The sequence below is a fragment of the Benincasa hispida genome, chromosome 1 (assembly GCF_009727055.1).
Source record: "Benincasa hispida cultivar B227 chromosome 1, ASM972705v1, whole genome shotgun sequence".
Classification (NCBI taxonomy): Eukaryota; Viridiplantae; Streptophyta; class Magnoliopsida; order Cucurbitales; family Cucurbitaceae; genus Benincasa; species Benincasa hispida.
The window spans coordinates 46,744,590-46,761,782 of record NC_052349.1 but is presented as its reverse complement, the minus strand read 5'-3'; the positions used below and the strand labels follow the sequence as shown (position 1 = coordinate 46,761,782).

Here is a 17,193-nt window from a genome sequence, read left to right as displayed (position 1 = left end):
GAGTTTGTATAAGACTGGACCACAAAATGTTTAGTCTTGTTATATAACGCTGTTCATGACATAGACTTTCAATCAATAGGATGACCATAGAAAACATAACCTTAATTTTGAGTGAATTGGGGACTCTTGCCTACGAGGGCAGTCCTTTGATTTGCATGGGTGCGAGTGGCCAGATTGCCGACTCAAACTACCACTTTGGGGATTCGTCTGATTAAGGAGCTGCAAACTTAACTACATAAGATGGAATTCACTTCTTCCCCGAAGCAGGGGTAAGTAGATAGATTGCTCCCTTGAGGGCTGATTCCGGGGCTTGAACAATGTGGCGCCACACACTTTCTCATGGCTCGAGAAGTATTCACTCATAGTAGAACTATGATGCATTGTTCATTAGAGGAATCAGTAGTATTTAAGGAGTTAGATGTAATTGCAGGGGCAAAATGATAAATTGGCCCAACTGTACTTACGAGCAATCTATGAAGGATTATCGTACTGTTGATTGGTATCCAATGGACATAGAAATATATCTATAGTGCAAATAGTGCAGTTGTCGGTCTTTAGTGGAGTGTCTGACAGATAATGGAGGGTGGATATCGTGATTAAAGAGTTTAATAAGTTATTCACGTACCGTTGGACCTTCAAGCTACATGTCCATAAGGTCCCCTTGGTAGCTCAATGTATTCAAGTTGAGAGTCAGTTTTTGGGTTTGAAATGTTCAAATTAATAAGAGGGAATTTGGTTATATATGATATAATTAAATTTTTTCAATTATATGTGATAATTGATTTGATTTATCATTGGAGGAATTGATATAAATATGATTTATATTAAATAAAGGAGAAAAGAACTATGGTTTAAATATTACATATGATTTGATATTAAAATTATAAGTTATAAATATAATATGATAAATTAATTATTATATTTATTTATAATAAAACAATTATATGATAATTGTGGGTGGTTATTCTTTTCTCTGTTAACCGATTGAAAGTGGGAAGTTATTTTCAGTTTTGAATAACTGAGGAATAAAATGAAAAGAATTTTCATTTTGTTGTGAATCGCTTTATTGTCGATTTGTTATCGTTTTACTAATCGATTGAGGGAAAGAAAGCTATACGATAGCCCTTTCGAGAGACTAAACGATCTAGCAAGAGGTTACTCACGAGAGTAAGAGATTGCTAGACAATTGCTCACGAGAGCGAGATTTTACCAGACGATTGAGTACCCACTGTCTATGCGATAGACTAAACCTATCTTCCACTTACTCAAACGTGTAGTTTGATCATTTATATCCTCCTTCGCTCTACCAAATTCATACAGAGCCCACACCTCCTAGATTCTCACTCCGGGAATACCAAGGTTACCGAATGGTAGTGTCTAGGGTTTCCGTTCGAGGATCAGAAAGTTCGTGATTGCAACGACAGCGAAATTTTGCTGGACAATTGCAGCGAGAGCGATATTTTGTTGGACGATTGCAGTGAAAACGAGATTTTGCAAGACAGCGAGAGCAAGATTTTGCTACACAATTGCAACGAAAGCGTGATTTTGCTAGACGATTGCGACGAGAGTGAGATTTTACCAGACGATTGGTCCTCGTTTCCTTGCGTTTGTGATCGTTGAGACTTCACTAAAACACCAGACTAGTGTAGATTAAAGGAATATGTGAAGAAGAGTTCTTCAAAGATATATCTCTCAATTCCCTTTGTTTTTGTCTGAAAGCATGCTGTAATTTTCTCTATAATGCATAACTGTTCTTGTATGTTTATGAATGTGTTTATTCTTTCACAATGGGCTTAGAAAGATCTTGCTTCCGCTCACTGGCTCTTTTGAATAAGAGTTTCTTCATGCAGGTGTCCCTTAAACACTATAACTGTGAGGGCCTTCATAAATGGATCAGCAACGGTGTTTGTGATAATCATGTCCCTTCGATGCACAATCTCTCGGATGAGATGATACTTCTGCTTTATATGCTTGCCGCACTTATGACTTTTAGGCTCTCGGGAATTAGCCACGACATCACTATTATCACAATAAAGTGTGATAGGCTTTGACATGTCTGGAACAACTTCCAGATCAGTCAAGAATTTCCTTAGCCAAACGGCTTCCTTAGCAGCTTCACAAGTCGCTACATACCCAGCCTCCATGGTGGAGTCAGCAATGCACCCTTGCTTGATGCTTCTCCATATTACTACCCCTCCGTTAAGAGTGAAAACTTATCCTGATGTGGATTTTCGAGAATTCTCATTACTTTAAAAATCGGAGTCTATGTATCCTGTAAGGATCAAATCTTAGAACTATACACAAGCATGTAGTCCCTCGTTCTCCATGGATACTTGAGGATGTTCTTGACGGTTGTCCAGTGATCTAATCTTGGATTAGATTGATATCTACTGACTATCCCCATTGCATAGCAGATGTCAGGTCAGTACATAACATCGCATACATCAAACTGCCCACGACAGATGCGTGGGGGATCCATCTTATATCCTCAACCTCTTGAGGTAGCTTAGGACATTATTCCTTAGACAATGTAACTCCGTGCCTAAAAGGCAATAGGCCTCTCTTGGAGTTCTGCATCGAATACTTGACAAGCATCTTATCAATATACAACGCCTGAGATAGTGCTAGCATTTTGTTCTTTCGATCTCGAAATATTTGAATTCCCAAAACAAACTGAGCCTCTCTCAAATCTTTCATTTGGAATTGGGTCCACTGCATAACACCAAAATGAGTCAGGTAAGGAAGTGTAACTCATCATAGACCGAATCATGCCCAATAGGGTTCGATTTCTCCTTTTTGATACACCATTTTGCTGAGGTGTACCAGGTGCAGAGAGTTGGGATACTATTCCATGTTCTATCAAATAGTTCTGGAAAGTCAAATCTATAAACTTTCCACATCGATTAGATCGAAATGTTTTAATCGTTCTATTTAATGCATTTTCAGCTTCAGCCTCAAATTCTTTGAACTTTTCAAAAGACTCATACTTAAGTTGCATTAAATAAACGTACCGATATCTTGAATAATCATCAGTAAAAGTGATGAAATATTCATAACCTCCTCTAGCTTTTACATTCATCACACTACAAAGGTCTGAATGCACTAGCTCTAAAGGTTCTTTGGCTCTATGACCTCTTCTAGTAAAAGGCCTTTTAGTCATCTTGCCTTCAAGGCATGACTCACATACATGTAAAGAATTTTCTTCTAACTCGCTTAGAAGTCCATTCTTCACCAACCTCTCAATCCTATTGATATTAATGTGTCATAATCTTAGGTGCCAAAGTTCGGCATTTTTCTAAGGAGAAATTCTAGGTCTTTTATGTTGAGTTAGAGTAGTTTTAAACATCTCTATGTTATGGAGGGCTTTTTATTGCTAACGACCTTAGCACATACAAATTGTTTTCCAATTTAGCAGAACATTTATCAACACCATTCTTAGTAATAAACACTTTATTATAAGAAAAGTTTAATTGATAAGAATGTTCCAAAAGATATTTTACAGAAACTAAGTTCCTTTTTAAATCAAGAGCAACATATACTTCATTCAGAATGAAAAATTTGTTCTGTAAAGTTAATCGAAGACCTCCCACTACCACAGCTGAGATGACATGCCCGCATACCCGGTGCTAACTCGCATTGTCATCTCACCAGCATCAAGTTGCCGCCAGGAACTAATTCCTTGAAATAAAGAACAAACATGGTTAGTGGCCCTAGAGTCAATAATCCAGGCAAAATCATCATTCTCCACTAAACAAGTTTCCAAAACAAGTAAATCACATTTACCTTGTTTGGCCTTATTCTTTTCTGCCAAATATTTGAAGCAGTTCCTCTTTCAGTGTCCATCCTGATTGAAATGAAAACACTTTCCCTTGTCAACCCTCATTGGTTGTCTACCCTTTGGAGCAACAACTTCTGGGTTAGCAGCAACCTTCCCCTTTCCACCCTTCTTCTTCTTCCATTTTTTTTTTTTTTTTTGTACTGGAGGAAAAAGATGCAGACTTAGTTCTGGAGGTCGAATCTTTATGGAACTTTTTAGATGATGAAGCAACATTTGCTTCACCCTTATTCTTCTTGCTTTTCAACAAGGATTGGAAAGTTTTCAGCTTGTTAAGCAGAGTAGTCAAGTTGTAGTCAATCCTGTTCAGAACCGCATTACTACGGAAGTGAAGAAAGCTTTCTGGTAAAGATTCCATAATGATGCTAACCTGGCTGGCCTCATCTATGTTTGACCCGTTTATCTCTGCCACATCGAAGTGGATCATCATGTTGAGAATGTGTTCTCGAACAGAAGCCTCCTCTTGCATATAAACATTCAAGATGTATTTGAGAGCGTCGTGATTGAGCTGTGCGGATGGTTGTCCGAACATTCCCTTCAGGGACTCCATAATCTCATGGGCAGTGAGCATGAGTTCATGCTTCTTGGCCAAGACTTCGTTAAGGCACGCTAAGATATATGCTCGGGCCTTATCGTTTTACCTTGTCCAGCACTCATAAGCTTCCCGAACATTTTGAGGAGCAGGAATGGGAGGACACTCCTCCATCAGGACAAAACGTAAGTCATCGATGATCAATATCATGTTCATCGTGTTTTTCCAACTAGCATAATTCTCGTCAGTTAGTTTGTCAGCGGCAAGCAAACTAAGTGTAGCGGTAGCCATTTTAAATTGTTGAAAAAGAACAAACTTAATTTAGTCTACTTGCATTAAACCACTTTTAGAAAACCAATAAAGTTTTAGCGAAATAGTCTCGTGTACCCTTAGTGACATTTATTTTGCAATGATGCTTCAGTGAGGCAGGACACAAGTCACCGTAGGGTGACCAAGTGCCCCTTCACTAAAATGAGACATTCTTAACCATTAGACAAATACAACTCCTTTTAACTATAAGTAATAGTCTCCATTGTTTGATCCAGAATTTGTTAACATTCTTAACAATTAAGTGTAAGTGTAACCCCTCATTTTAGGTTCTAGAGTCCCACCCCAATGAACCAACCTTAGGGAAAAGCCAATTGGAATAAGAGACTAAAGCAACCATATCCATTTCTAGAGATCAAATAAAGCGTCGTGCAAAACTGCCATCCTTTAGGGGGACACCCACGATGTCTCGAGGCGATCAATGAAACTTTATCCAACCTAAGGAGAGAGACCAAGGGATATGTTATCACACGTCCCACTCTCACTTTCTATAAACACTCTCTCCATTCACCTTGGTATTGACCTACCTAAATGCCACCCATAGAGGGACATCCATGGTGCCTCGAGGCCGAAAGTAGATCTCACAGTGTGAACTTGTTAGGGAGAAATGTGTAGAGGTAAAACAAAGTATCGTATACCTCATTTTCCTCCCACTGAGTGTTCTACCAAGGGTTAATTAACTTAGAAAATCTAGCTACTGATTTTATCTAAGTGAATGTTTAATTTGCTAAAAGACAACTATTGTCTTTGATGATTAAACAACTTTGATTCAAATCTCATTAAACGTATTAACAGACTTTCATCAAATTTACATGCACGTAACAAATCTATTTAATTCACCTTTCTAGGTAGGTTCCCAGTTAGGGGTGTGATGTTTCCATCGACTTAAGTACCCCAGCCTAGCCAGAACAAGTCTTAGATAAAAGGTCCCTTATAGATACATTTGTTACATATTTAATTTTTTATTAGGAATCAACTTAATCCTATTAAACTGATTTAAAAGATTAAACTTAGATTTCTAATCTCATTAAAAACGTGATCTTAGGTCTATCTCAATCATATTTAAAAAAAAAATTAAAAATGATTAAAGCCTAAGGTTTGCATGCACTGTTTATTATTGATTTTAATTCTAATTTCATTTATTATAACAATTATAAGTAAATGAAACAATTAAAACCAATCATTATATGAAAGACATACATAACTTAATTATAACATTTATAATTTAACCTAAGGTAGTGTCATGCTTCATGCAGTGTTTATTCATTACTAATGTATATAATTTTTATATAACTTATAGCATACATTCCATACAACCATTCAACCTTATATTATAACATTTATAATATAAATGATGCATGGATATGTTATAATGCATGCATACATATACTATAACTCTTATATTATATGATGCATGTGCATGCTTAATGTAATTTAAATCATGAATACTAATATATTATAACACTTATAATATAAAATGATGCATGAAAATAAATGCATAGCCTATAGTGGATTAAAGCTATATGACATACATTATGGTATATAAAATAAACATACATCACATGTATATTTAAACTAAAATTGTTGGACCAGAATAGAACATCTCTAAAATGGAAATTAAAAGGCTAATCTATTACAAAAATGAGTCCACCGGTTGGGAACAAGTGAACCGGGTCTTGAACCGCTCGCCTCAAATCGCTTCACCAAGAACCCTTGTAGCTGATCATGTAGCAAACGCCTAATCGTCGAGCAACGAGGTGTCGAGTGTAGACGATCATTTATATGCGATCGCGTAGCTTATGACTATGTGATGAGCATGAAAGTCTACGCGTACGTGTAGTTAGCATGTGTGCATCGAGTATCGCATACTATGTGATCGTGTAGTTAATGATAATGCAATGAGCATGAAAGTCTACACGATCGTTTAGCATGCAAGGATGCATCGAGTATCATATACCGCATGATCATCTACCATGTGAGCACCTACACAATCATGCAGCCAACGCAACAGGATTGTATAGTAAACTCTACACGATCACGTAGTATTAGCTATGCGATCATTTAGCAAATGCTACACGATCACATAACAAAAACTAAACGATCATTTAGCTCTAGCTACACAATCCAGCAACTTTCGTTCCTCCGTTTCGTCTTCTCCATCAAAACGCACTGCAACCCTTCTTCTGAAGCCTCACGAGCGATTCAAAACATAAACAAATACAGACTCGATTGCAATTTATTGCCCAAAAAATACAGGGGCTCTTACAAATTAACTTTGTAAAATAAACAGAAAGCCATAAAACTGAGATTTCTATCCCGAAACATCCATCAAAAAATTATCTACAATCATTCATCACATAAACCGAATGAAAATAATAAAACTCACCAATACTGTAAACGAATTCAATACAAGAATGGAATTTGGAATCAGAAACCAACAATTTGGCTTTGATACCAATTGTAGGAACTCGTATTGAAGAGATCCTTGAGCGGAAGCAGATCGTCCAAAATTCCATTAATTATTGAAAACATAATTTACAGTAAACATACAGTAGATATGTGTTTAAAGTTAAACTATGACATGCTTTTAAAAGAAATAAAAGGTTCAAGATACATTACCCTTGAAGAACTTTTATTCGTGTAACTCCCTTGAATAGTCACAAAGACAACAACCTCTTGAAGACCTACTTCAAGATTTTCTCGTACCAAACAAGGAGGACACTACCACAATGAGCCTTTGGTATTCTCGGGGTGAGAACCTAGGAGTAGTGGGCTCTGACTATTTTGGTTAGGAGGGAGAGTTTGGATGGAGGAGGAAGAAGATTGAGAAATACACAGAACTTTTCTGCAACTCTCAATCCTTTAGCAATCACAATGGTAGTCATTAAGGAAGAAGGGAAAACTAATTTTCTTTTATTCCTCTTGCCACAAAAACAATAACCACCACTAAGGTGGTTGAAGAGAAAAAAGGGAAGTTATTATTCAAATAATAATAAAATAACATAAATAAATATGATGACTAACTTATCATATTATATTTATATTAAATTATATGTTATATCAAATATAACATATAACCTATAGTTTTAATATTGTATCACATACAATATAAACTATGGTTTCTTTTCTCTATTTTATGACATTTAATATAAATCATATTTATATTAAATTTAACAACTATGAATCACATTCATAGAAAATATATTTGAATCTCATTCAAATATTTATTTCCTCCCATTAAACAATAATGTATCAAATATATTATGACAATTATATCATATATAATTGAAACAATTTAATTATATCATATATAATTAAATCCATCTTATTAATTTGAACAATTCAAATTAACCCAAAAACTGATTCTCAACAAAATCCTTTTGAACTACCAAGGGAACCTTATGGACCTGTAGATTGAAGCTCCAACAGTACATGAATAATTAATTAAACTCTTTAATTACATTATTCACCATTCGTTAACTGTCGAGCACTCCACTAAAGACCGACAACTGCACTCTTCACACTACAGATAGATTTCTGTGTCCATTGGATATAACCAATCAACAGTACGATGACCCTTCACAAATTGCTCGTAAGTACAATTGGACCAAATTACCGTTTTGCCCCTGTAGTTACATCTAACTACTTAAATACCATTGATTCCTCAAATGAACAATAGATCATAGTCCCACTATGACTAGACCCTCTCTCAGGCCAGGAGAGGGTGTGGCACCATATTGTTCAAGACCTGAAATCAGCCCTTAAGGGAGCAATTTATCTACTTACCCCTGTTTTGGGAAATGAGTGAATTCCATCTTGTGTAGTTGTGTTCCCAGCTCCCTAATCAGACAAATCTCCAAAATGGTAGGCTTGTTGAGTCAGTGATCTGGCCAATCTCACTTATACAAATCAAAGAACCGCCCTCATAGGTAGGAGTTTACAACTCACTTAGGATTCCAGTCATGTTACCTATGGTCATCCTGGTGCAATATAAGTCTCTGTTATGAATGGCGTTATATAATGAGACTAAACATTTCGTGGTCCCGTCTTATACAAACTCTTTTGTATAGAATACCCCCTCTCACATGTCTAATACATGAATGATCAGGATTAGATCATTTGTAGCACTTTACAAAAATTGTAACACCAAGAAAGTGGGTCATACTCGTAGTGTCACCAGGATAAGGTATCCAGCCTTATCCATATATTACAGACCATTTAGGTTATCACTTAAACATGATTCACCTATATGTCTCCATATGCATGTTTAAGTTACAATGATAACCTTGGATGTTAGTTTATTGGTTTGTGGATAATGCAACTAAAATATCACATATTTTATAGACAAAGTGAATAAAATATCATATATTATTAATCACATAAGAGTTTGTTCATACAATGTTTACAAACGATAGAACCCTATAAGATTTAGGCCACTAACCCCAATACATCAAACTTACACCAAAATTACAATGCTGCCTCAACCCTAATCCAACGCTTGAGGTCTTGAATCGACAAGAGAGTTGCAATGCTCTCCTTAGCATTCCAATGCTACACCCTAAGTATAAAATGAAAATTTCACCATTTTACGTGGGAGATCAGATCAATTCTCAATTTTTCTCAATTTTCTTAGCTTTCTGCACTTTTTCATTGTTTCTTACCTTACCTTTGATGCATCCATGCTATTCCTTGATTGAATTTTGAAGAAGATGCTTCATTAAGGTAAGTAATCTAGTTTAGTTTAGGTTAGATGCTTTATTTTTTTGTATGAGGTTGAATCTTTGATAAACTCTCATGTAATTTCTTGAAATTATGTTATAAACTCTTGCTGAAATTAATTCTTGAATGTGAAATAACTTCTACGCATTAGATTTAAGAATTTTTGGCCAACTTTCTTTTATTCAATGAAGGCTAGAAATATTTGCATGTTTATGTGCTTAATTTCTTAGGGCAACTACAACTAAAAGTGCAAATGTGTGAATTTAGGTTACTGGGATTAATCTTGTTCACAATTATGCATGATTAGAAATTCAAGAACTATTGGGCTAGTAACCTAGGCTTTCTAAACTACTAATCCAATCTTAGTCAAGAATTGCTCTTTCTTAATGAAAGTGAACAATTAATTAGATCACTATCGATTCTTATTAATTGAGTCATTTAGGTTTGATTACTTGTTTAATCTAGAAATTAGAGTTATGCCTTCCTATGCTTTTAGAATGTATAGACTAAGTGAATAACTAGCAAGAACCTTGATTTTGTTAAATGCCTATGATTACCAAGAAAAATTAAGAGGAAACCTAACTAAACTAGTTCAATAAAAGAAAATCGAGTTTTCCATTTTTTTCAATTACGTATTTACATTCTCGCTTTTACATTCTCGCATAATTTTATTAATTTCTTTACAAAACCCCCTCCTGATTACCACTCCAATTTGGAATTAGGTAAACAACCATTGGATCTCTGTCGACAATCTCTTTCTTGCCATCTATACTACGTGTTAGTGTAGTTTGTTAAATTGGAGTAACAAATTTATTTTGTTCTTGGAAGTGCAATAACGACACGCATTTCCAAGTAGATCAACAAGTGATCATTCGCTTACGCCATGCAAATTCGATTTCTTCACTTTTCCCATTTACTATAAATACTTTTTCCATTTACCTTGATATTCAATCATGCAAACACCTTTCTAAGGACACTCCCAAGGCACCACGAGGCCAAGGATGTATCTCACGGTGTGAATTATCACGGAGAGCGTGAGAGAAAAATGACATATCATATATATCTTTTTCTACCACTAAGTAATTTAAATTGAGGATTCAATACTTAGGTAAATTACGCTAAAATATTTATTTAAGTGAATATTGCTTTCCCAGTATAACATTTATATTGGATAGTTTTACTATAATGTAATTCATTAAACATTTTAATAAATTAATTCATTATTGCATGCTCAATAAAATATTGAATAATATTAGCCCCTAGACGTTCTTTCTCTTACAGTTAGCCCAAATCATAGGCAAAAACCTTTCAAGATAGGGTTTCCTTATAGGCTATTTTCTCATCTTAATCCTCTTAAAACAAAACAAAATATTTATTTTAAATTTAATTTCATTAGAAATAAAATAAAAGATAATTAGTTAAATTTTAAATTATTTAAAACAAATTAATTAATCTTATTCTAATCATATTAGGTTAGCACACAATTTATTTTAAGTGTTTCATTCATTAAACATACATTATAACTTTTATATTTATATTAATGAATTAAAACTTATTATATGCATATCTTGATATTATTATTAACTAAATATAACTATTATATTCTAATTAATAACAATCATATTTTATGCATATCATTTTTCTTTAACATACCTAGTATAACTCTTAAATTAATATTAAAGAAACATGCATGTTTTTAATTATACATTAAAACATATAATATAACACTTATATTATAATCATGTAAACTATATAGTAAAGTCATGCATGTACATAGTTTAAGAATTAGCCTAAACTTTAAATATAATATTTATATTTAAAAATGATGCATGATCATGCCTTTTCATTAATTAATATAACTCTTATATTAAAACTAATGAAAAAATAAATAAAAATAAAACATGCTATCATTTAATATAACACTTATATTTAGATATGATGTATGACATGCTTAACTTGTGAGATTTTAATCTATATGGCATACTTTGTGTAACATATAATTAATATAATTAAACATATATCTCATACATATTAAAACTATATTATAGTAATAATAGATCAAATATAGGCACCCTAATAGAAACATTAGTTTAATTACGTAAATCTAATTTAAAACACAATAAACTGTCTTGAATTTTTGGAAGAAAACTGCCACAATGAAAACTACTACGACCTTTCCATGACGACAAATAATGATGGAGGCAGTCAGAATATTTTAATGGCGTACAAACTATGATCAACGACAGAAATCTGCCCAAAAAAATCTCAAGTCTGCACTTTGAAATATTTTTTTCTCCTCTGTTTCTGGCCTTTTCCATATCAAATACTTAGCTACAGACAACCCGGAGTTACAAAATCAATTTATAGAACAAATGTTCAAAACATGAGGTCTTTACATTGATCAAACCAACTAAATTCAGTAAATCTAATGTGTCAATATTTATAAATATCTATCTTGCAAAATTCACATTCAAGATGCAGTAAGTTACCCTCCATCCAGCTCTGTATAAAATTTAAAAAAAAAAAAAAAAGAAAAAATCAAAGGCACGATTTGGCTCTGATACTAATTGAAGGGATTGAATCCTATAACGGAAGTGAGTGATCACTTTACTTCGATTTTGTTTTAAGATTACAACACAGAAAAGAGAAAAATATATCAATATGTAGTAAGTGGTAAGTTAAACATAAAATTAGAGGGAAGAAGAAATCCATACATTTGAAAACACTCCAAATCTTCTTTCGGTCTTTAGAAAAACTCCGCAATGCATCTCCCTCGAACAAACTCTAGACACTACCATTGGATCTTCGCTGCTATTCTTTTGGCAAAGACCGGTTTGTGACAACCGTATTTTCAAAGACAAAGGAATTGAATTAGGAAGATCTCAACTATAGAGAATTTATTTCTGTGTAAAGGACATTGAGAGAGTAAAGGAGGAGATGGGAGAAGATTGGAGAAGATGGGAGAATGAGTTTTTTTCTTCAATGGCCAAAAAACTATATTTGAAAAACTTCCCCTCCCTTCCTTTAATTAAAAAATGAAGTTGAGAGTTAATGAAAATTTAAAATTTCACTTAGTTAAAATAAAAAAATTATTTTAATTAATTTAATTATAATGCATAAAATATGGTTTACTAAATAGTTAGTTAACCATATTATATAAATATTATATTATTAATATTAATTATAATATAATATTAAAATAACTCTCCATGTAAGGGATTAAATATTCAAATATTAATCTCTCATAATTTATAGTTATAATATGAATCTTATTCATATTAAATTTTAACCTTTAGTTATAATGTAAATCCTACTCATATTAATTATTTCAATCATATCCAAATTATAAATCTCCTTTTATTATAAAGTTTAATTTTGAACCTAATTTAAAATTAATTTTATATTCTGGTGTATCTATATACATTATATTAATTGTATTATATACAATTAATGTTATTCTCTTTAATAATCTAAACAATTCAAATTCTTCCAAAACTATTGTTCCTTGTTTACCTGTTGTGAGCTAGCAGTGGACCTAGTGAATCTACAAATTAGAAGCTCCAATGATTCGATATTAACTAATTAAATCCTTAATTATGTTAATGAACATTCATTAAACATGGATTATTTCACTAAAAACCCAACACTCCACTCTTCACACTGTAGAATATTTCTATGTCCATGGATTTAACCCTTATAGTAAGTCCATTCTTCACGAGTGGTTCGAAATTATAGTAGTTACCTCTTACTCCTTAACTACTACTGATCTGTTTAATGAAGAATCTGTTTATGGTCTTACCATAAACCAAGTCCCTCTTGGGTCAGTGAGAGGGCGGGTACCTTTTGTTCAAGACCCGAAATCAACATTTAAGGGAACTACTCTTCTACTTACCCTAAAGGCGAGAATGAGTGAATTTCATCTTGTGTAGTTATGTTCACAGCTCCCTTCTTGAACAAGTCCCTAAAATGGTAAACTTATTGAGTCAGCGATTCAGATCACTCTCACCCATACAAATCAAAAGATAACTCTCATAGACAGAAGTTCATAACTCACTCAGGATTGAGATTGAGTTACATGATTATCTTATGAAATATTAATCTCTTCAGTCAATGGTGTTACAAGGAGAAATGAAATATATCGTGATCTAGTCTTATACAAATTCATTTTATAGGATACCCCCACTTGCATGTCTTTACATGAACGATTTGGATCAAACATTTGTAACAATTACAAAGTGGGTCTTATCCATAGTGTTACTAGGATAAGGCACCCAACATTAATCTATAAACTATAGACCTTTTAGGTTATTACTTGAAACAGGATCCACCTATATGTCCAATACATACCATTTCAATTCTCATGAAGTAATCTCGGATTTTTCCCATAATGGATAACTAATTATTGCATATATAAATTAATCAATTATTTTATCAAATAACTAAGTAACTATGAAACTTTAGGGCATAAATCCCAACAAGCATGAAATCAATCTAAGGTCAATCCAGTTCCCTAAATAAAATTAGAAAACTCTCGAAGTAGCTAAGAGTGCATCAAACCAATTTCCTAAGGATGATACTCGGCTAAAGTTATTTTAAACTATATTATTATTCGACACGTGTGCTTGCGCCTAATAGTTGGTTCGTCAAAGTTAGGTGATAGAGATGATCGATGGAATTAGTTAGTGGCGGTGGTCATCAAAGTTTTGGCCATCAAAGGTGGTAGTTTGTAGAGTTAGAAATTGGAGATGGTCACTGGAAATGATTTTCTGAAGATGGTCGTAGAAGGAGGTGCTCATTAAAGTTTGGCCATGGAAGGAATTTGTCGAAGCATGTAGTTAGGGTGAGTAAGTAGAAGTCGCCAAATGTGATTGTTGTCGGAGTTGGGCATTAGAGATAGTCTTTGAAATTAATGCTAAGATTGGCCATTGAATGTGGTCATAGAGCATGCCATCAGCGATAATTGTCTTCGGAGTTGGTCATTAGTGGTAGTTGATGGGTGAAGTCATTGGAAACATTGGAGGGAGAGAGAGAGAAAGAGGGGAAAGGTAAAGTTTCTTGATATATGTGCAAACTTCAGTAGTAAACACTATCAAAGTTGGTGGAGTTAGGTTATTTAATATCGACTTGTGAAGTTGATGGACCAATCACAGAATTGAGTTAAAAACTCAACTCAACTCAACTAAACCCAATTTAATTCTCCAAACACCCCTTACATCAAAACTTTGTCTTCTTCACATGTTGTTGGTCATGATTTGGATCATATATAGACCAAAATTATATTGAGCTTTAAATCCAAGAATCTTATAATAACTAACTTATTCAACCTATTACATCTATCAGGGAAGAAAAAGTCAAATAGAATTATGAAGAAGAGCCAAAACGGAAACAGAGGGTAACATTATCGCCCCTTGATAATGTTTTCATATCTTGTTTTTCATTTTTTTTATGTTTATTTCTTTATCTTTTAATTGATAAAAATTGATGATCATTTCTTGTTTTTGATTCTTTAAAATTTAAAAGGTAAAATATTACGAGTACGAGTTTTAAAAATTAAATATCCAAAATTTTATTTTAAGTTTACTTTTAGGTATTTATTATGTATTTTGAAAAAAATTAAGTTAATTAATTATTTGAAAAGTTTAAAAATATGATATCAATAAATATTTTCTTAGGAACTTTATATTTATAATTAGTTTTAAGAAAATAGATAACTATAAGAATTTAAAATTAAAATTATCCATTAAAATTCTAAAAAAAATTTAACGGTAGTAAATATGTTAAAAATTAATATTACATTTGGTTAAAAAGTTATTAGTCTGAAATCTTAATGTAGATTAGTAATTAGGGCAGGAGTTTAATGAAAACCAATCAATTAGGGAAATGTTAAAATTAGGACATGCCAAATTTACCCATATTTCTTCACCACAAAAAATTAATTCATACCCTAATTTTAAAACATTTCAAATCCTCCATTCATTTTTCCTCTCCTCTTTAGCCTTCCTTTTACCACTTTATATATAATCTCTCAATCTCCCTCTTCTTCTTCACCGATCCCTTCTTTCCATCTTCTTTTCTTCAATCTCATCCTATTTTCATTTTCATAATGGCTTATCAATCTCTTGCTCTTCTTGTTGTCATCATTGTTGCCATTGTTGGTGCTTTCGCTCAGGCTCCTTCTACCTCCCCCACAACCTCTTCAGCTCCAATGACTTCTTCGTTTGATTCCACTTCATCCCTGCAGACCTCTTTTGAGACTTCATCTCCGATGAGCTCACAAGATTCCTCTATCTCGCCAGATCTCTCTACCTATGCTCCATCAATCTCTGTGGCTCCCGCATTCTCTCCTGATTCCACTAGTTCCAATAGTGCTCAGTCACCAACGCCCGAGGCAGCTCCGACCGGTTCTCCCACTGCTGGGACTTCTCGTTTGTTTACAAATGGTTTTTTTGGCTGATAGATTATGGAGCGGAGATTTAAATCTCAACTTTTGGTAGAAACTACCAATATTTCAATCATTTGAGCTATGCTCCTCGAAAAAATTCGAGTTATCATTTTACTTTTCTCTTTTATTTAGTTATTCATTTCAATGTAATCAAATAAAAATGAATGAGCACATTTATTTTTTTTTCCAAATTTGTATACATAATTGAGACGTAAACTTAAAACCTTCATATATATTTTACAATTTTTTCACATTGTAACCATTATACTTGAGGTATATAAAATTCTCTTGTTCATGAAAACAAGAAATTACAATATAAGCTTAAATTAGTGGAATGAATGAGTGTGATATGCACAAAGCAAAGTATGCATCAAGGGTTAAGAGCTTTTTATGATATCTTATTTCATATAGTAGGTTAGAGATTATTATACAATTGCATGATTTGATGTTGAAAATGCTGTCAAAGTCCCACATTGATTAAATAAAGGGATGATCTTCGATATATAAGGGTGGACAACTATCAACAATAGCATGAGATTTTTGGTGAGACCATAAGTAAAGCTAATAGCCATAAGGATTTATGTACGAAATCCACAATAACATACCCTCATGGAGATATCTGAATGTAGATTCTTTGAGTGTCGAATAAAGAAGGTAGACACGCGATATTTAGGCTAATACTGCGACAAATTTTTAAATATATGTTTTTTCCATCCCGAATTCTGGGCAGATTAGCTTGGAACTTAGAAAAGTTGGCAATCAAGGAGATTGTTGGAGAGTGATCCTGAGCTTGAGGGCAGTAGTTCCCTCTTCAATCCTTTAGTTTTCTATATTTAGAACATTATACATGGTCTATTTTTGTATTGTAGCCATGAGTGACTGAGTTGTGTTATTAGGGTTTATGATTTCGTTATCTATTGTTGCAACGCATTTTGGTTGTTTCTTATTTTGGATTAATACATGAACTATTTTTGCACGTTTTTGTTTATTGCTTTTGAACAATTGGCCAGTTTTTGAATGATTTTTATTTGATGTCTTGCTTGAGAGAGAGGACATATGTTAAACTATTAATCAATTATGCAAGAAGGTGATAGGAGATTCATAGAGATCAACAATGAAGGAACTTAGTGTTGTATCTAATTAATTAATTGCATGAAAGTGAACTAAAGGTTAGGTATTATAAAAGGTTGAGCTCAAAAGAGGATACCTGAATAAAAGATTTCTAGGTTTATAGTTAGCATGAAATCAATCTAATGTCAAACCAATTAATCTAGTTAATCTATCAATGAAATTATTACCCTAGGATGCGTCTTTGCTTGGTCTCATCTTATTGTTTCT

At 33.3% G+C, this 17,193-nt stretch overlaps 1 protein-coding gene across 1 annotated transcript; it reads left to right on the top strand.

The window, feature by feature from the left end:
• The first annotated feature begins 15,516 nt into the window (after positions 1–15,516).
• Positions 15,517–15,867, top strand: LOC120077600 (classical arabinogalactan protein 6-like). The gene has a single exon (XM_039031541.1). The coding sequence runs from the start codon at positions 15,517–15,519 to the stop codon at positions 15,865–15,867; it is 351 nt and encodes a 116-aa protein (XP_038887469.1).
• Positions 15,868–17,193: the final 1,326 nt, after the last annotated feature.

Coding starts and splice junctions, on each gene's coding strand:
- LOC120077600 (XM_039031541.1), top strand. CDS start 15,517: ATGGCTTATCAATCTCTTGCTCTTCTTGTTGTCATCATTGTTGCCATT.